At 36.1% G+C, this 21989-nt stretch overlaps 1 protein-coding gene across 1 annotated transcript in view; it reads right to left on the minus strand.

The window, feature by feature from the left end:
* HMGCLL1 (3-hydroxymethyl-3-methylglutaryl-CoA lyase like 1) overlaps positions 1-21989 on the minus strand; it is a 75212-nt gene that overhangs the window by 12450 nt on the left and 40773 nt on the right. Inside the window, exon 7 of the mRNA XM_057372210.1 lies at positions 19910-20098. Coding sequence (XP_057228193.1) covers positions 19910-20098 — 189 coding nt within the window. The remainder of the gene's footprint in view (positions 1-19909; positions 20099-21989) is intronic.

Consider the following 21989-nt stretch of genomic DNA (forward strand, 5'->3'; position numbering starts at 1 on the left):
TAACAGCGCTAAAAACAGATGTTGGAAAATACCCCTTAGCAGTGCTACTAACTAATTTGGAGGTTGATATTACAGYCCAGGCTGGCCAAGCGCAGAGTCCGAAATAGCACCTAATAAATAACTTCTCTGCAAGTTGGAGCAGCTATGAAACTGTTTTGCTTTTGCAGCCATTAAAAGCACAAGAAAATCTAAAAGAAAATCTAAAAATTCACACAATATGTAAAACAAGATCTTTTCCTTCAWCCCATCTCCAGTATTTGTCAGTCTTTTACAGGAGATAATGAGTTTCAATCCTTAGGAATCCAAGCTTGCAAAGCTTTTCCTGCCAATATGAAAAAAAAAGCTCAGAGTCTTACTGTCACTTCCTGACAGGCAYTAAATTGTGCTGAGACTCATGGGAAGCTGAACTGCAACTATTTCATAGGTTATGTCCTAGATGAGCACTCACCGAGCTGCTTACATATGGACATGTATGGCGGTGAACAAAGGCTTGGCTTCCAGGACAACCATAGCACTCCAATCTTTTTTGACAATTTTTGATCATCACGGCATTCCTGACAGTGGTTCCTGAACACCTTCCAAATTTTAACTTTGGCTAGCTTTTCCWTATTCTTTGGAGAAGGCAGAGGACTTCTTGCTCCTGTCCCATGCTAACTTCCTAATTCCCCAATGAGAAAGCAAGGAATTAAATTGATCACCTTTGTCAAACAGCCAGTTTTAMCAGGAAACCATTATTGCCAGTGAATAATAAATGTTTCGTGTTTCTCAGTTTGCTTTCCTAGCTCCCCGTAACYTCTTGTTGGGACAGTCTCCTTCCTTACTGATCTTTAAACCTGGCTTGTCTGGCAGGAATGTATGTGGTATAAATCAGAAGCTATAAATCAGATCTCTCATAAATTAGGCYTCTTCTAAACKATGGGATTTTGAAATCATAATAACWAGGATACCAGGTATACATTAAACAGGAAAAGATTTGTGCCACAGAGYCTAGGGGCCACAGCATGGTGAAGTTCAGTGCCAAGACGGCGAATGCAGATATAACAAAGAATCAATGCATYAGTTCAGCATTTGTTCAAGGAAGGGAGAAGGGAGGGCGGAAGAAGTAAGAGGAGGACCCACGTATATCTGGYCAAAGGCTGCCAGCTCAAAAGGCAGCACAAGACTAATGCTATTTAATCTTGCAGCCCCGACAGTGCCTAGCTGGCACTCTTGGGATGCCGTGGTTCTGCCATGTTACTGTGTCTCTCTGGCATCAGTCTGCTCCCCACTGCTACAGGGTGTGCCACTGGCAGAAACACCCTCTCCTGTAGAGAGATGGAGAGRTAACCACAGAAACATAAATAACTATGCCAGCAATGCTTCATAAGGTTCAGTGCCCACAATGAGCCTTCCCTAATTTATACTGTTGTCTAAAATCAAAGCTTGCCATTCTCCTGTATATCAATAAAATAAATGTATGCAAATAATTATTATTTGGGTATTTAAGAAATTAGAAAAATATAAAGCAATAAAACGGGATAACAGCTCTCTGTGGAAATCTCTGAAAGTTATCTGCATTTCCTTCCTGTTTCTTTTTTTCTCTGCTCTTGCTAAAGAGTAATACATCACACAACTGTTTTTCAGGGTCAATGCCATCCCTACTGACCACAGGGTGTCACTGTTACATTAAAATCTGTAATTTCCCAGTTCATATAGTTTGAAAATTAATACATTCAGTGGGGAAAAAAAATCCTTCTCTCCCAAAACATATTGAGATGCAAGCAATTTGTGGGCAGGCATGCCATATAAAATAGGTTAATACAGCATTCCTTTAAGTTATTGCACACATCTTTTTGTATTGCTACTGACACATTTATTATAAGCAAAGCTGGCAATGACATCCAGAGTTAAAGTTCCCTAACACTTTCCATCATAAGGCCCTACTTTCAGTTGTTTATTTCTTTGTCAGCCTTTAACTGCTGGAACTTATATTTCCCATACCTCGTCTCTGCCTCAGATTRGATTGTTTTGAAAGTTTTGGTGAAAAATGGGCTTGGCCACTTCTGGTAACAAGTTTTGGGGAAGAACAACATTCTGTTATGCTAATATTCAGTAATTTCCACATGAGTTTCTTGGAGATATTCCTGTAGCTTTGCAGTCTCAAATTTGGCACAGGAGGGATACTGATGTTAAGATATCCCAGTCTGGACTTAGTTACAAGCTTAGGGAAGTTCCACCTTATCATCAGGAACTTGTCAGTCTGGGGAATAAAATGCTCAAGGGTCAAGAGAATAGCAGCTGACCATGCTCTCTCTCAACCTCAACAAAGAACTGAGAAGCAATTTCTCTGACACTGAGCTGGAAAATCTGTGTCTCTGATTGACAGTGCATCACCTGGACTAAAAGTCTCTCACTGGTGGGCTTGAGCAATGGAATCTGTTCTGCAGTCCAGGTCTTCAGAGAACATTCAKGGATGCTCAGGGAGAATCCATTCCATTCAGCATGAGATTGGTTTTGAGATTTCTGTAAGCTAATAAAATTCTATGCCATAACACAATATCGCGAAGCAAATGCTCACAAATCACCATTCTTATCGCCTATGCAGGGTTATTGTGCTCTATTTAGGAAYATATGCACTCTTTTATTTGAAAAACACCGGGGTTTGCTGGTGCAGGGCTGTGCACAACTCGAGCTCTCTCTTGCTGAGGATCACAAAGCTGCAGGGGGAGCAGGAGGCACGCCAAGGTCTTGTTGAAACCCATGAAGATGCAATGATCATCAGAACAGCAAGTGACTTTCCAGTCTCTCTCCCTTCCCTCCCCAGGCAAGCCAGGGCATTGCCAGATGCTGCTGTTGACTCAATGTAAGTAGCTACTGCCCCAGTTGCTCTTCAGCAGAAGCTGTTGCTCTCAAGCAAACCTCTGATGGTTTAACAATTTATCTGCTTACTATGTCACAAGAGAACCTGATCGATAAACACAAGATATTTGTTCTGGAGACAAAAGTTTGGACACAGTCAGAAGACCAATGAAATAGTTGGAGCAAAGAAAATTATCTTGGGGTCTGAAGGGAATGGGGAAACTAGAGACAAAAGGCAAAGGGCAGCTTTGGGATAGGCTGGGAGAGAAGTGCCTAGTCCAGAGGTACAACAACTGTGCCAGGTTGGCAGTGCCCTACATGCAGTCAGGTAACAACAAGGATTTTCTCATTTGCTACATGACAATGTAAATGAATAAAAAGAAACTGGAAAAACAAACAGAGGGCTTTGAATGGACAGGGGAGATAAATGATTACTTAACTTCATGSTAAAGTTACTGAGGGTGGCTTTGGGRTAGGAAAATTTAGCTGAGACTTGAGAAAGAATGTTTGGAGCTGTTGACAGTCAAGGTCCAATGAAGAAAGGAAAAGATATCCACTTACTGCCATGGATGGCTCAAAGAGGATAATCTGAGTAAACACACACCCACTAAAATAAAATGGCGGAATTATCATAAAATGGGACATCAGCTGAGAACGGGTTGAATGAAGGACAGAAAAGGTAAAAATCAATGTTTGAGATGCAGGCTGTAGACAGTGCACTTCTGTGTGAGCTACAATACTGAAAAGACAGAGTGCTACTATGAATAATTGGGGAAGGGCACTGGTCTAGTATTKGAAGTGAAAAATGTGGAATATGTGAATCTATTAGTGAAAATGGCAAACCTGACCCAAGCATCACAATATTTGAAAAGGTACCTCTTTCCTACATTCAGGGATGATGTAAATCAGTCTTATGCACCCCCTGTATTGTTATCTGTACCATAGGAAGAAACTACAAATTCTTTCAATCATGGGGGTTTTGTCCTCATTAGCTTCTGCCAACTCCCAGCCCTCCTAGTAACTGGAAGACCAATTTATGTTGAGTCACTTTGCAGCTTAAGCTGGGTGACCAAGTTGTTCCTGGAGGTGTAGTTTCCCYCACTGCATATAAGCAGAATATTTGCAGCATTATGGATGAAGTAGAAGCACCATTCTTTGCACCAATGTGAACAAGCAAAATGGATGGGTGGCAGAAAACATCTATTGTTTTAAAATAAATTTGTAGCAATGACAGCATTTATAAAAACACAGAGAAAGTAGAGCAGAACTATTTTCATCCCATAGTAGCATTATAGTACATCAGCATCAGGGCATCGAAAGGAACAAAATGGTAACAGCATTTAAAATCCCACCTGACTTCAATTCWGCCTGAGACTTCACACACCTGCCTCCCCTTGAGTCGGGAACATCACCCATCCATGAAAACCACTTTGTTTTGACTTTCATTCTATTGTTTCACATTATCTCTAAAATCACAACCACCCGACTCGAAGCAAAAATGGGAACCTCCTGCATGCCCCCAGGGCTCATCTGGAGATGTGCTGTGGAGTTCTACAGAAGTATCAGGGCCAGGGTTGATCACCCATACCATATGTGTGGTCCTCACAGTCTGAAAACCACTGCTGGCTCCTTGGCTTGGAGCTCGGAAATCTCAATGGACCAACATGGGTGGAAGAACCCCATCATGATATCGGGAATTCTAATGGATTCTTTGGGTATCTGAAAATGTATGCTAAGATCAACCTCTTCTCTGCCTTCCTCTGTTTAGCTYTCTCCAAGGGCATATAAGACACAAAGGTGAGACCTCAATTTAAGTTGTTGGACACTAAGGTTGATGCCCATTATTTCTACTACAAGGACAATTTCTTCCACAACAAATTCAGTTTCACCCAGTGCTTCCTATCTCAACTATAACAAGCCTCCACATTTAGACTGAGAAGACCTTTTCAGATATTAGTGGTTTTTAGTACTCTTCCCACWCACACCTTGTCACCAGGCCTATACYYGCTTTTTCTGGATGAGATGATATAGAAAACAAGGGATTGGTTGGTATGTCTCCCTTGTCTCTGCCACATACCAGAACAACAACCTTGTGCCACAGGTTTTTGCTACTATCCCAACCATGATGGCATTAACATGATCTGTTGCACATTACAGTTTAAGTAAWTGACTACTCCTACCTTATGTTTCTATGGCTTTTGCTCTGATGTCAGCACCTAYGCTTTCCACAAAGTTGCTTGGGTTACGGTTGTAAGTATTACAACATTTTCCTTCCAATGTTAAATCCCTTCCCAGAAAGAAAGCAATCTGACTGCATCAGAGAACAAATGTCTGCTTTTATTTTTAACTGTTGTTATGGGGTTTATCCTTGAGGACAGTTGGGAGAAAATTAAAAAGGAACAGCTCTGCTAATCCTTGAAATGGCTTATTCTTAAAAAGAAGACACCTGAAGTTTTTGAAGTCACAAGTTTTCAGCAGGGTACATGTGCTACAATGGTGTGATTTGTTATTTAGAACTGGAAGATCACTTCAATTTTCTTCAAGTGTATGAAAGTGCTATCTTCATGAATTGTTACAATTGTTCAGAATATTTTAGAGTGTACTACAAGCATATGTAGAATTTTGAATTCCAGTTTGGTTTTTACTTAAGCCATAGTATTTTTGCATTTTATATTAATATACATAATAGATGCTTTATAGTTGGAATACATAATACATTTTTATAGCAGTTATTTTCCAGTGTGAGAGATTCCTTTTATTATTTCTGGAGATAAATCTCACAATAGAAATGAAGAATTGTACATCCTACTCAAGCTGAATAGATGTATATCTCCCTCATTCACTATCASTCCATATTAGACCTAAAGTCAACCAAAAATATTTTGTACAGTTAATGCTGTTAAATAAAGCCTGCGCTTTTTATTCAGACATAACTATTATTTCAAATCTCTCTTAATTCTATTTTCAGAATCTCCAGAGTGAAACAATACTTTATTCCACTTTAGTACATAGGATATACGGAAGTTCAGAGACTCTGCTCGCCAATATTCATTGACAAACCATACTCWGCATAAAGAAAGTGGATTTCCAAGATGTATGCTAAACTATCCTTAGAAAAAAACTCCTGGCATTTGTTATATCATCTGGGTTGYACAGGTGCACATCCATCTTCCCCAATATTTGGAAAATAAGAACGGCATCCTCCATTCAAATGGTTTTAACTTATTTACAGCTAGACTGGAGACAATATTTATCATCACAAAGTATAAATCCAAATGTCCTTTTTCTTCAGGAGCACCAAAGATTAACAGATTAGAATGTTTTCCACATGTCCACTTTACTGTCAAGAGAATATTAAAGAAGTTTTCCAGCTTCCGCAGCTCAGCCAGATGTCAATGGATCCCACAGTGAAGCAAAATTGGCAGAGTAGCCTTCTCATGACCCCGGCATTGTTTTATCAAGGATCAGTTTAAAAGTATAAAGGGCCATTTCTTGCTGAGATCTGTAATGTTTTTCAGCCCTTTYCCCCTGCAATTACACAAAAGTGCTGACTTTGTTGAACTACTGATATGCAGTAGTATTTCTTATGACTTCTCTCACACTGTGCTGTAATTGCTGTTTATGTTGGCACAAGAAAAGTACCACATCTTGTTTCCACTGTACATTTCCGGACTCTGGTTTCAGTAACATCAGTGTAGCATATTGTACTGGGCAAATGTTTTGTTGTGTAAACATTAACTGGTAATTTACCCTGTCAGTCTCCACAGTATGGCCTCTAATTACCAGAGGTTGAGGGGCTTCAGATGGACATTTTGCAAAATATTTACAGCAGCTATCCTGCTTCTTTTTTTTTTTTTTTCTTCACTGGTATTTGTGCTTTGAAAATCATTGCAAGGGTAAAAAACACACCATTAAATACCATAAAACAAAACCCCAAACCAAAACCAAATGTATTCTTTCTTGTACACCTCACTCTCTAGAGAAACCAACGACAAGTTTCCCAATTAGTAAAATAAAAATCATAGAAAAATTACTGTACACATGATGGTATAATGAAGTTCTAGATATTTCTGTTTGCTTGCAATTTGATGATTCCCTTTGTATTTTTTTAACAAGAAAAAAATACTTCTATTGTTATTTTTTTTCTTCGAATTCATTCTCACTAAATAGCCTGTGAATTTGCAAACGGCTCTGCACATCCTTATTTYATTCAAGACTCAGACAAATGTATTTAACAAATGGGACCGCTAAGGTGTTATTGGAAAACCTAGCACCTACTGCAAAGATTCAGAACCAAGGAGCAACCTCCCTKTAAGAGCTATGAAATATATGTTTTAGTCATTCATCTGTATAATTTCAAGGAAGTAGTACTTTACATTTTGTGCAAAAAATACAGTGTCTTAAGTAGAATACCAGGATGGGATTATACAGTTAATAATTACAGTAACATGGGCAGAGATGATGCAATCAAAAAGAGCATCCTTTTGGCCACCCTAGGCAGAATGAATTTTTATTTCAAATAAATTTTTCAGCACAATTTCTATTATAATGTGAGTGACTTTTTTTTTTTTTTGTGACAGTTTCTCATCTTTTACTGTTCCATTATAATTGGATCAGTTTGGTAATGTTCATCACATTACAGTACCTTACCACGTTACATTGTCTCCCTTCAAATACGCTGACAAATTAAGTGTTAGCATTAAGGTGGGGAGCCACAAAATGTAAAATATCTAGCTAATATTTTTCTCTTATTCTGGTGAAAATTCCTTTTTATAAAAATACATTTTCAATTGTCTGTCCAATGCACCRGCCAGCAGTAAAGCCAGAAAACTTCTTTTGTTTAAAAAGGCATTCAACTTAGAATGTTACCTTTGGCTATAGATGCATGTTATATTGCCCTGCTCAATCTACTCTTGTTTTGTTTACTTTATTTATTCTTTAGAGGAAAAGATATGACATCAAATTACAAATTCTTGCCTATTGTTGCAACTCTCAGTGCAAGCAAAATTTAACTGCTATGAACACTGATCAGAGAAAAAAAATCTTTCTTTCTGTAAGTGTTTATGCATTTGAATGGACTCTGTTAAGCAAATGACATCATTTGCCTCTGGCAATCTGACCACATATCACTTGCACTAAACAACAAAGAAGAAAAAAATTAAACAGGCAAACATGAAAGGGAAAATTAYGGAGTGTACAAAACTATCATTCACTTATGTTTAAAAATTATTAAAAAGATTTCATTTCTGAATGCCTGGCTGTTTCAATTCATAGTACAATATTTCAGAAGAAAAGAAAAAAAGATAAACAACAAATTATTTGACCCAGGAGACTGTTTCAGTGTTGCTTCTTCACAGCACAAAAAGAAAAAATGATTGTCATACTTTAAGTACTACATAAGCTTTGGTTTCTGTCTCAGCTGAAGAGTCATCTTCAATTTATTCCACTTATGCAAATACTCACTTGTTCTCCCATAGCTACAAAGATCCACCCAACACACTCATTTGGAGTGAGTTCAGAACTTCAGCCTGCTTGGTCACAGTTATCTATGGATTTTTTGCAGTTTAATTTATCTTAGAAAACACTCTACGAGCTTAACACCACCTGATTCATCTCAGCAATAGGAATTAAATCTCCCTCCTTTGTTGTTTGCTGGATGATAATAAAATTCTTTCTGAGGAGCTGTAAATATGCAAGAATGGCCMGAGGTTTAGTTCCACCCCCTCAGCACAGCTGTCTGTAGAGCTGCCCAGAAAGGAAGGAAGCATCATCCTGTAAACACTATACTTCCCTACTGGAGACCCTGGGATTTGTCATTTCCCAAGTCTGTTCCTGCCATGGCAAACTCCTCTGACCCTTGCTTAGGTCTGAAATTCAGGTTCCGTGCAATATCCTCCTTTCCAGGCAAAAACTAGAATACACAAACTCATAAACAGTGAAAAGTCATGAAAAGAAACAATAATTTCCAAGARGGAAGCATTGTAGTGATTCTGTCCTTTTTTGACAGTTGCTATTAAACTTTAACATAAAAAGGGAGAGGGAGTTGTTCCCATCAAGTAGAAAAAACAAACATTTCTAAAAGCCATTTGTCTTCTGCTAGCTGATGTGCACAGATTAAAGTACAATAGGATTATAGGGAGAACTTCTAAAAACAAGTCAAGCATCTCTTACAGAAATAATTTATTTTCAAAACACCATGCAAATTAAATGAGGAATTAATTCTGAATGAAAACCTGGTTTTAAAGTTACTTAAAATAAGTGTATCTTCACCAAACTTTTGAAATTTTTCTTTCACAATTMTTTTTAAAATTATATTGAAATATTGGATGTCATTTCTGCCACTGCTTCACATAACATTTTAACGCCTAGCATGTAAGTTCAAATCCCCAGGAACATCAGCAGCACACTCAGAGCTGACCAGAACCTCAGAAATCTCATCTCCAGAGACATCCTTAAATGTCATTATGGTATGCCACTTGGGGAACACTAAAAATGCTACTAGGAATGAGAGCAAAAATCTCTCTTTTGTGTGGCTAATGCACAGGAAGTTGTGCTCTYTTGTTGTGCTCTATATATATATGASCAAAAACCTAAATGGCATCAGGACTGGAATTCAATTGTCCACTGTATGTAACTCTTGCCCAATCCTTGGCACAATTTTGCCTCAGGGCAGACAGAGCAAAGCAATTTCTGGCACAATCTGGGAACTAGCACCATTAGGGATTGTTCATAGTAGTCCAGATTTATCATCCAGATTTTTGGAGGGTTAAGAACTTGATTTTCAGGATGCCAGCTTCACATAGCAATTTGCCATAGTGTCAGAGAATCCAGGAGGTGCTGAGCATGGCAACCCTTTAAAGGAGAGATTCAGAAACTGTAGAAGGCAAACCCTATTCAGACATACGAGCTCATCTCTAAAATTACCATGGCAGCTGAGGAAGAAACGCACACTGTGGTAGCGGTGCTGAGAAGGGAGAATGGGATGGGCTTGCAAGGATGGAGCAGTTCTGAGATGAGCCAGTTGTGTAGGATATTTACTTGTGGAAATCCCATTTGACTTGTTGTGGAAGCTGGAAGATGTGGGAGAGACAAGCAAGACACCATAAAACTAAGAGGGACAAGCAATAACTGCAGAGAACTAGCTTGTCTTTCTGTGAATGACAGTGCTCATGTAATGCTGCATAAGGCAGACCAATGAAAATTCTTTATTTTTCAGTCATCTAGATAATCAAGACTTTGATTTTTAGGAATTGAATCAAATACTGTGGTAAAATAACAGTTATCAGTTCAATTTCTGATTGCTACAGGCAGTCATCTCATTAAAACCACAGCCAGTCATTATCGATCATGTAAAAAAGSACCCCAAAATACTATTTACTAGTATTATGCATGCAATTCAGTCAAAGCACAATAGAAATATGCATGGGGAATTTGACACCAGTGTGCCCTTAGCATACTTTCAACGCATGCTAAAGATCAGTGATTTCAGTTTTTTAGTGCTGTATTTTCACAGCTTCTAAAAGTACTAAATATTTATTTTAAATGTGGCTTAGCATTTTGAAAACTATTTTATACTAATTTGTTCTATAAACACCTGAAACTCTTTTTTTRTTTTGAAAAGCCTTCTTACATTTCCAGCATTTGGAAGTAATTTGTTTCTAGTCCAAAAAATGAATGTCTGTCTCTAACAGAAAGAGCTGGATTACTGCCCAGTCCACCTCAGAAGTGGATGATGCTGACTCTTACCATTTAAACAGTCAAGTTAAACAAGACACAGTTGGGATGATAAAAGGAGGTCTGTAAAAGGACTATTGCTCTGGCCATGTGGACTTACAACTATGAAACAATGACTAGGAAAATATTGAAAGAGAGAAAAAAATGAACGTAAGTGCCAGGGAAAACATTAGGATTAGGTGAATGCAGGAGCACGGTATCTGTTCACATCATTCTTTCCTCTTGGCAGTGAGCTGCCATGAGGATATTTACTCTGCTTAAGCACTGACAGAGGCAAATAATGGCAAAAAGGCATTACAAAGAAGAACAAAGTGAAAGGGAGGTAGACATTAACAGGTAGTGTGGACTATTGCCCTAAAAAGCACTATAATCTGCTAATTTTATATCTAAACTGTATTTTATGATATTTTGTGTGAGCCTTGTTTGCAAGCACTATTTTGTAAGCTTCTTATAAACTGGAGAAAGGTGAAAAAAMCAAAATTGTCATCTCATAGTCTATTAACACTAATTCCTTTCCCTTTTGCAAACTATTRCTCCAGATATGACAACAAAAGAATCAGAAGAACAGAATCTGATGAAGACCAGAAAATAATTAAATGTAAATTCTCTGAATCTGTTTATTTTTGCATGGAAGAAGTGCATTCACAAGAGGAGAAAGGTGCACAGTAATGAAAACAATACAAGAATGTATTTTAGATACTGATCAACCAAATCAACATAGCTTTAATGGTTCTAGATTTAATGAATCAGAAAATAATCCATGAAGCTTAAACTGGAATGTACCACTGACATTGAAAAATGAAACGTGCAAATCAGTGGTGCTTACAGGATGGGGTACTCAAAAATTAAAGCATTTAAGATGTGATTAGGAAAGATACAATAAAAGAACATTCCAAGAAAAAAACATAGGCATATGCAAGGAAGACACAAGTACAGAAAAAAAGAGCAGAGAATATTTGGGCCAAATCAATATTTTTTTATAAATACACAGCCTCAATACTATTTGTACAGAAATTATCTTCACTTTTAAGATAGAAAACTAAAACCACTTCAGATTTTATCTGTATAGTTGCTGCAATGATTTCTCCCTTCATATCCCATTTAAACCTAGAGCCACAAGTATGTATGAATTTGCAGAGAAATAAAGAAAGATGCGTAGGTTTGCATGTGAAAATCAATGTATAAAARTATTTAAAAGACTGTTGAGGTTTGATTGTAAGCCAAAGGGAAGTTGTGTCTACTGTTCCAAGTCAGCTCTAGTGAGGTAATTTGAAGATGAGAATACTCTATACCTGATGAAGGATGTCTTTGATTAATATCCTGAAACAGACTTAGACTTGAGGTTTGTTGGTTCAGTAACTAGGGCTGAAAGCTTCTGAAATCCAGTCATCATATTAGAAGCAGCTAGAACAATGTAGATTTTTATTATTCTTTAATCCTTTATAATATACTAATTTCATTTAAAATAGAAACCAAAACCCACAAAACTATACATATGGGCTACTTATTGGTACATGTATATCAACAAATCATTGCCTCAGGAATTCTCACTGCTATTTCAATATACAATAACAAATATATTCTCCTTCCTATCCTAAAATGTTTAAACAACAAGAATCTTGAAACAAAGCCTACCATTTAATTTTTTTTCCTAATAATACTGGAACACTTGTAATAATAGTAATGATTAATTTATCTGTGGACTTTCAGACTATCACGTTTTTCTGAAGCATAAGGATATGGGTCAAAAACTTTCAGCTCCTCAGAAATTGCATACTATGCACATTCTCTAAAAAGCACCGAAAGCAATAAAAGTACAGATGCTAATTCTTTTGTACTTTTTTGAGAAAATAACAAAACTAGGATTGCTAATCCTTTTGTACAGATCAGAAAAGAGCAGAAGTGGAGCTGCCTGCTCATTTCCTTGATTTTTTTATTTTGCTGATATTACAGACAACAACACAAAACCAGTACCTATAAAAAGACAAGAAAAAAAAAGAGTGACAAAATACTGGAAAACGTCTGTCAGGTTTTGAGCATGAATGCCCATGTTTTCATTTTCTTCCCATATGTATGTCTGATTTATTCATTTGTGCAGCATGTTTTTTCACTTACAATAGTTAACTACCTCACCACTCAGTAGCAATATTATTTGTTCAAATGCAAGTGTTTTTCTACTTTCTCAAAGCAAACACTTGCATTTTAAGTTTTCTTCAGAGGRAGAAACTGTGTACCTTGTAGCCTGGTACCTTTTCATAATTCACCTGTCATTTTCCCCCCTAATTTACCTGCTTTCAAATAGAATTTTACTGACTGTAAGCTTTCAATCTYAAAAAATTCTACTCACTTTCTTTCCTGGTATCTTTCCTGATACTTCTTCATCTCCAACATCTGCTTTTTTAATTCCTACCTTTAGCTAAGTGCTATGTCATTTCCACATGGAAGGGGAAATAAAWGGAAATAGAAACAAAAATAAAATAAAWTTATGTTTTCTAAAGAATTTTATGTTATTGCCAGCACTTCTCCTAGTTTGCTAACAAATAATTCAAAAGTATTGTTCATACTTTCAAACCTAGAAAATACCTAGTACTTGCCCAGGGTAATTTAATTCTTAGAAAAATCCAAAAGTAGAAAGCTCTAGGAATACCCTTATTTAAAAGAACTGTAATAAAGTGTCTTGCTTTACCTAAAATTATGTGTATATTCCCATTCTCTTATGATTGATCTCAATTYTTTTCTTTTGCATGTTTTAGAATATTACACAGATTTCCACTTACAAATTGTGCTAGCTATCTGTTTCTCGCAAATGAAATCTAAAATTATTTTAATAAAAATTTCTACAAGTTAGAACAATTGCCCTTAACATGAGCATTATGGTATTGCAAATTATTCATTTAAGCAGGAAAATCTAGAACCCACAGGCCAATATAYCCACAACTCTGCTGATGAGTGTTTTCCAGCTTAAAGAAATTCCGTTTCATAATTCTATTTGTTTCCTGCCATTTAATCAACTTTCCACTTACTACATGCCTCCACAACTCAATACTAACTTCCACAACAGAATGTTGCAAATTGTTTTTTGAAAAATCAAAGCATTTGATGGCTCTTTATATCCTTTGTCTTCTCTGGCAATGATTGCCTCAATGAATTTCAGCAAAATACTGAGGCATAACCAGCCCTTCCTGAATTCTGTACAGCTATTCTCAGTCAAGCTGGGTTTTTTGTAATGSTTCCCTATTTGAACCTTGAAATTAGTTTATGGAGATCTCTTTTAAGTCTTCGTAGTTTCCTGGCGTACATTTGTAAATAGCAGAGAAAAGCAAACTTGTGAGGTCTGCTGAAGCCTTTCCACTTCTATGTTTTTTCCAAAATGGGAATGCAAAAATATTACCTTTTTTTCAATATGCCCAAGTATGTTCATGCTTCACATAGCAAGTCTTTCCAACGTTCACATTGTGCAACATAATGCCTTCAGAATGCCAGGTTGTGCAGGGTAAAGGAAATGGAAGGTTACAGTGCTCAGATAATTTGATTAGCCAACAATGTATTTTGATCATTTTCTCACTCATATACCCTAGCTTTTTAAATCTTAAAATTACACCCTACACAAAATTTGAAATCTATTCTGTTTTCAAATTTCAATTAAAAAATTAGTTTTAAATCTTCATAAAAACTATCTGTACTTGTCTGATGATCTTCTTCTGGTTTCTTTTTCTAGCATTTCACARAAGAGAGAAGACTTATTTCTGTTTTACAAGTAAAATTAAAACAAAAAAATTAMAAAAGAGCCATGAGTACAGTGACATGTGCCATTAGGAAAAGACAAGGCAAGRTGCTATGATTCCTATATGCTGTGCCTCCTTAATTCCATACAGGACTTCCCTATTAGCTCAGAAAAAGTCTGTAAGACAGTGTTGAAATTGTAACTGAACTGYCATGACTATTTCTTGCTCTGTTAAAATTTAGTTCAGGTATAAATAATTTCATTGGCAGGTAGTGAGTGCCCCAGAACACTGCTGAAAAAAAAACCCCAAATTACCAGTATCATTTATTGCATTATTGAAGCAAGAACTTTGGCATGTCACTACCTACAAGTTATTTTGTCAGTTACTATATAAATCCCAAAATTAGTTTTGTTTTTTTTTTTATTTGCATAGCAACAGACAAATATGCCTGGACTCCTTCCTCAGCTGAAATGCACATATTCATTGTTACATGAGAAATACCTAGCATAATGTAAGGCTTCACACAGTTTCATGGCTGCTTACCTATCTTCTCCACCTTACAACAAAAGTGTCAATTTATTGTATTACACTATTGCTCTGGATGATTGTGTTTTCCAGGGAACTAAAGAGAGAGCATTGCTTACAAATAAAGAATGATAAGGTATTGTGGTGGATGTTTTTTTTTTCTTCTTGGTCAGTACATAAATGTCATGAAAAAGAAACCAAAGGAATTATGCTTATAACATTTTAGAACATAGTTTCATAAAACTGTAYTTCAAGAAAATTATCCTGTTGCTTCTTTTTAAATCAGGAGACTTAATGGTGACTGTATACATGCTTGCATGTATGATTCAGTAAAAAGGTAATAAATCACCAAGAGAAACAATTTATATGGAACTACTATACACATGCATTTGCCTTTTTCCCATTCAGTCTTCCACCATTGCTATCCACACCTTTGTGCCATTTTACTAGTATTTTATTTTATCACTACTCTAACTTGCTTGACTTCTATCTTTACTARTTATTCACTGGGATAAGCTAGGATGAGCCCTCATCCTTATGGACATCTACTAAAATGCTCCAGACAAATTCAAATTGGAGGAAYTGACTTCAGGATACAAATGTTAAGTGAATTTTCTAATACAGAATGTTCTTACAGACTATATATTTATTTGGAAATTCATAGGCAAGGGCCAAGCACTAGAGCTTCAGGTTTAAAGCCACTGCTGAGCGAAGGAGAGAGAGCCTGCACTGAGGATCCTTAGCAGCAAGAAGCTTCTGGACAAGAGATTTCACAAAGAAGCTGCCCTCTAACCTGCACCCGAAAGGGCTTGTGACAGGCACTTCAAACAAGCTCAACAGCCATAAAAAGAAAATCCTGCATTTGAGAAGAAAAAAAAAAAAAAAAAAAAAAAAAGACAAGATGGACAGCTACATCTAGGAAATAGTTTTGTGTGGAAAATTCATCTTATCTAAGGCTTTGTATGAAAGTTCCTGTAAATCATGGAGGAGGAAATTTTAAAGTCAGGGATTTTTTAGTTGCTTAACTTAGGCTCTACCATTTTGTGCTGCGGGCTGTTGTGAACCCTATTCCTGTACTAAAATGATCCTTGTAAATTAATAAACCATGAACTTCAGCATCTATGTTCAGATTCCTGTCCTGATTCTGGCAGTTAAAACAAACAGACCAATAYTGAGTGCCTTTGAGTGAACTTAGTTTTCACTGCGTAAGTAAACTGAATGCACAAAAATATGCGGGTTGGTTAGCATCTCCAAAATACACCAAGAGACTAGAATCAAATTAGTTAAGTGATGCAGAAAAGAGGTCAGCAGTCAGCCATTCTTATTTGGATTTACTTTTCTTTCAAGTTTATTTAATCTTTAAAATTCAAAGATCTTACAGAAATTGATAAAATATTATCAAATATTTTAAACTCTCTATAAGGGGATATATTACAATGTTTGTAATAAAAACCTGTACTCACAAAACTGGATTTTGCAGTCTCAACCTTGAAAGTTTAAATGCTTGCTAAATTCTTTTTCTGGAGATTTTATTTCGATATTCCTATTTTCTGGAAAAAGAAAGAACTAATAAAAACTRGTTTTATTTGGCATGTAATCAATCTCATTCATCTCATTGTGTTCAATAAGGTGGAAATGACCACACAAAGTGGTAAAAATCTTTGGTCCTTCTAAGTCATTAGAGTTTTATACTTGTTTTCTTTAAGTTGGAATTTTATCCCCACAGTGTAGGGATCAGTTCATATTAATGATTTAAGATACTGATTTGAATTTGATGAAGTATTATGAAAATACCATATGATTGTATCCTTTATTCAGGTATCATGGCCACACAAATACCGTCTTTGCCTCTCAGCATACTCTTATGTTTGAATATGTTATGAAGACAGACAAATCTATTTCTGTCAACTACACAAGCTTTACAGGAGAAGAGTTCTTTAACACTTCCATTAAAAACTTTCATACCCATTCTGTACACACAAGGAGAGTCAAATGTTAATGAAACTCAAATCTCCTCAGATCAATGGCCTACCTTACCAGGGCCTCTCCAGAAAGAAGTTTCCTGACCCATCTTTTTACCCTTCCTTGGAGGTCTGTAACCATTTCCTATAAATGTTTTAATGCTTATTTAAGCTATGCTATGTGTTTGTCACATTAGCTAACCCACATATGTAATTTTACTCAAAATACTATAGCCTCTAGATCTCCACATCACTTCCCATCCTCTGAATTTTGTCTCTGGTAAATTCTATACTCCAGTAGTTTTATATTAAGCCATGTAATCAAGAGCCCGTCACATTTCTACTTTAAATGTTTACTAGTTTGTTCTGAAGCACTGCTTCATGTTCCTCACTTTTTTGCACAGATTCTTTTCACAAAAGAAAGTGAATTTCCTTTCTATCTGCATTATTCACTTCAGCAATTTTAAAAATTACTTATGCTTTAAAAGTTGGCTACTCTCTCTCCCATCTTTCACTACCTATCCTTTTGCTAAAACAACACATATAAAATGGAATACTTAAATTGCAAGACTACTGCCCTGGTAATTTCTTATACAGATACGGCCTGTCAGTTCTAGATGACTTTGGATCAGCCCCAAGTGAAAGAAAATATTCTGGGTAGTATAATCCCTTATGAAACAATGTGATCTGTATAAAAAATCACTTACTGAATCACCAGCAACTCTTTCCACTCCTAGGAGATCTCCAGTTGAAGTAATGCCTGAATTAGTGCAGAGTGATTTGTGGCTTTCCAGCTGTCATTCATTAATTCTTAGGAAATGCAATATACAATACAACAGTATTGTATTCTGCMCACAGTTGTATTCTGCAATGCCTTAGGAAGAGTGTAATTTGTCTGCTGAATGTTCTTTAAACTTGTTTTCAAACAATAACTCTGGCCTATTATTTTTATGACCCCCCAAATGCATTTCACTCTTGATGAAATGTCGTGTCGGTCACACAGACCCATAAAGGGGGAAGGGAAAGGAATTGTGTCTGAGAAGAGTTTGTTTTATGAAACAGCAGCTGAGTTGAAGACGAGGGGTTTTATTCCAGTGCTCTGCCACTCCTATGTGTTTGGCAGAAAGGAAAGCACAGGCAAGCCTGACAGCAGGGACTAGAAGCGACCTGGGCACTCTGATCCACTGSCTTTAGCACTTCACCACACAGTTGACCTGTAAAAGTTGTCTTGTTTTAGAAGGAATGTTGTTTGGCTATAATTCACTGTTAGCTGCCCTGGTTTTTTGACCAGAGACAAGAGAGGACGTTGTGACGTGCAGATCCTGTTTGAGGATGCAAAAGTCTGGGGACCTTCCTTTAAGTGAGCCAAAGAGCTGCCTGCACAAAGCCAGTCAGAGAGACTGTGTAATGCCTGCTTCATCATGGACTTTTGGCAAAATCTATSACAAGTTCAGCTCAGCCAAAACCACTGCACCTTTAGACATGCACCATAGGAGAGCTTGAGCACAGAGGGAAGTTTTCTGGTGGGTCTCAGGCAGCGCTGGCTTCTCAGAAATCTGAGAAGGTTGCATAGAAATTTCTTTTGAAGTCTTTTGCTCTCTTAAATTTACATGTTAATTATCCTAAACTGCACATTATGCACCTAAGAGGTTTTTTTYCCCCTTTAACTCATATACAGTTGGTTTAAGAACTAAATAAAAATATAGGAACAAGAGGTAAACATGAGACAAAAATCCTAACAAATACTGGAGTTAACAAAGCATAGCCATTGCTCAGTCTTTAGTAGGCACCATGACAGCAATTATTTTAAGGAAGGATTTGAAAAACAATGCTTCAAGTATTTTTATTGCCAACTCCTCCCATGCTCAAGGGTTTTCATGCTTTTAGCTATTGCATCTGCAACTGAAGCTAACTGTGAAATTAGCAATTTATTTATCCCATGGTACATAGACACACACATATTTGCAACAGTAAAAGTGAGTAAGGGTGAATAGTGAATGCTGTGAGTAAAAGCTAGAACATTTTTTACCATATTTTGTCATTCTCTGTTTAATCAAATACCTGCAGATTCCCATATTGAAACTTTCCTTTTTCCTTCTTATAGCTAATACCACTAATACCATTAATACAAATATATCTAAATAACATAATATGAGCTCTGCCAAAATAACAAGTCAGACAAAGGAAAGTTTGACCCTCAAAATGGCTACCTCAATTGAAAGAAAACAGAAGATGTCATTAAGTATAAAATAGAACAATAAAGAACTATATTTGTAATATAGTATATATATTTGTATGTATAAAGAACTTTTTATATAAATTTGTGTATATAAAGAACTATAACTTGTAAACAGCTTTTGATTCTGCAATACTTAGTAAATGTAGGACTTCTTAGGAAGGCATGTGCATATTAAGATACTTCTCAAGATTATATCTTTACAAAATCTACATTAGAACTTGCAGACTGTTTTCTGCATTGTGTCCCATTCTGAAAAATGTATCAACATAAGGTAGAAAAATTTCTTTTTTCTTTGAAAAAAAATGGAAATTTACTCTGCTTATTTAGGCACTGATTTGAAAGCTGTTAAATAAAATATAAAGTTGTTGCTAATCTTACTTGGAAGGTATAACTGATAAACAAAAAAGAATAATGAAGACATATCAACAGTAATAAAATTATCTAGACAATTCTGTGCACATAACTGCCAATATTTTAAATTTATCCATCTGAAATTGAGATGTAATTATGTAGTGTTCCATTTCATATTTAGACACCTCTGTAAAAYAGAAATTTTAGTTTAGTGGAAAACAAAATACAGCTGTTTCTAAGAAAACTGGAATCTGAGATATCAGAAAAAAATTTCCATGAAATGTAATAAACGTAACTGTTTCTTAGTCATTTTGTATGGAATTGAAAGTAATGAATAGATAAGGTTTGACATTTCCTGGCAAAAGCAACAGCAATAATACCAGCCAACAATCGGATGTATGAGCAATACTTTCCTAAAGTTTAGTGAGTGCCTTTTTGCTCTTCTAATGATTTCTGTAAGGGATTTTTTTTTAATTGCATATTGAATTAAAATAAGAATGCTATTATTGTGTACCTAAAATGAGAAAACAAGTTACCTGTATAGCTGTGAGGATATTGGCTAATGCCTGGCCATATGTGTCATGACAGTGAACAGCAAGAGCACTCAGAGGAATTTCTTTCATAACAGCTTCCAACATTTTTTTCATACTTCCAGGAGTCCCCACACCAATTGTATCTCCCAGAGAGATTTCATAACAGCCCATACTGTACAGCCGTTTAGACACCTGATTAGAAACAGAAAAACACCAAGAGATCAAGATCAAAGAGTATAAAATAGGGTCAAGAACATACATCATAAAGGAAATACTTCTGTACAGGTTTTATCAGACACCCTCTATTCATTCTTAAAACTGCCACTGAAGAACATCCCACAGATCTTTATTTTAAAATTATAGTTCTGCTATTTTCTCTACATGGAATAGCAAAACCTGCTTTTTGACTCTCCCACAGAATCCAAATAAGTACAATTTTAACATTAAGAATTAAGTTTCTGTCAAGATCTTTCCTAACATTTTCTTCCCTCTGGAGACATCCCAGCTGTTTGCTTTTCTCCATGTACTTTTCATCTTACAAGCTGTGCAGGGTAAAGACTTGTCCTTTTGTTTGCATATTACATGGAGCCAACTAAAACAATAAACAATTAACAAAAAGCCTGCTTTTTCTTTCTCTTGGCACTTAAAAAATCCAATGAAAAYTGAAATTTCAACATGTCGAAGTCCATAATAATTTTGCAATATCAAGTTTGCTTGCTTTCCATGAAACCAAATATTAATATACTAACAAAGYAAAACTGCAACGTAATTAACATTCTAGTCCTTACATTTTAAAAATTTTCTTAATATCAAACAAAACCATATACAAATAGATCTTATTTATGTAAGTAGATCCCTAAATATTTCTGCAGTTATGTCTCTGAGGAGTTCTTTACATGAGTGAGAACTGAGGTCTGGCTCCATAACTTTTGTATRGAGAGAAACACATTCAGAAGCACAAAATCATGTTTTCACTGAAAATATTGCTTCAGGAATTGAATGCAGGATCTTTCCATCTTATTTTTGTTGGATTCTTTTGGAAAGGTTCCACCTTATTTTCAGCTGCTCAATATGTTTGTCCCCTTTAGGATTCCCCATTGAGTATGAAAGATCCCAAAGACCACTCTACTGGAACAGAATCCCAGTCTAGAAACTAACTGTTCAGAAATGAAAAAATACAACCCTTTTCCAAGACATCTTCAGTCACACTGCAGTCTGCTGTTAAAACAATTCCAGTACTTCATCACTGGGATTGCTGTGAGCATGTCTGAGGAAGCTGACAAAGTGCTGCACCAGCAGTCTCGGAAGCACTGGATTAATATTGCTGTTCACTTAAATCAAAGAACAGCTGAAAAAAACTTCAAATAGTCTGAATCACCCTGTTTAAGACTTGGAAGTGCTATGACTATTGCAAATGTGGTAAAACTGTGCTTTAAAGGCAGTCTCACTGGTTCATATACACATAAATTCAACATGTGTTTTAAGAAAGGGATATTCACCAGAATGCAAATGGGATTAATCTCACAGCATATTTTAATATCATCAACATGAWACATGGCAGGCATTTTAACTAGACTACTGTTGTAAGAAAAAAGAAAAAAAAGGATAATCTGCAGCTAGTGGCGGATTACATCCAGTTAAACTCCAAACCTTACTTTTTCTTTATGATCAGTGCAGAGAACATTACTGCATTTTCCAACCCCATTCTTTTTAATTCATGATTCAAAGCTTTTCTAGATGAGCATTTTAATCACAACTTGGACTATATAAACTGCAAGAAATCATATTGCATTCACTTCTTTTTCATACTTAGTCCCTASGTCTTTCAGCTTCCTGAATACAATGTTCTGAAAGATGAGAGAAGATKAAACTGTTAACAAGCTGAGCATCACTGTTAACTTGTCATGCTGTAACCTTAAAGTGATGCTCAAAAAGAGATCTATATTTAATTTCAGGAAGAATAAACATGCTTGGAAGCTGATGGGAGTTTTTGGTACTGAATTTTCTGTTCTACAATAGTAGAAGGCAGCCTATTAGTTATATTTTTGTAAGTTTTCAATGTGGATTTTTGGGATGAGGGTGT

This window comes from Malurus melanocephalus, unplaced genomic scaffold (genome assembly GCF_030028575.1).
Source record: "Malurus melanocephalus ecotype Western Australia unplaced genomic scaffold, MMel_1.1 scaffold_166, whole genome shotgun sequence".
Classification (NCBI taxonomy): domain Eukaryota; kingdom Metazoa; phylum Chordata; class Aves; order Passeriformes; family Maluridae; genus Malurus; species Malurus melanocephalus.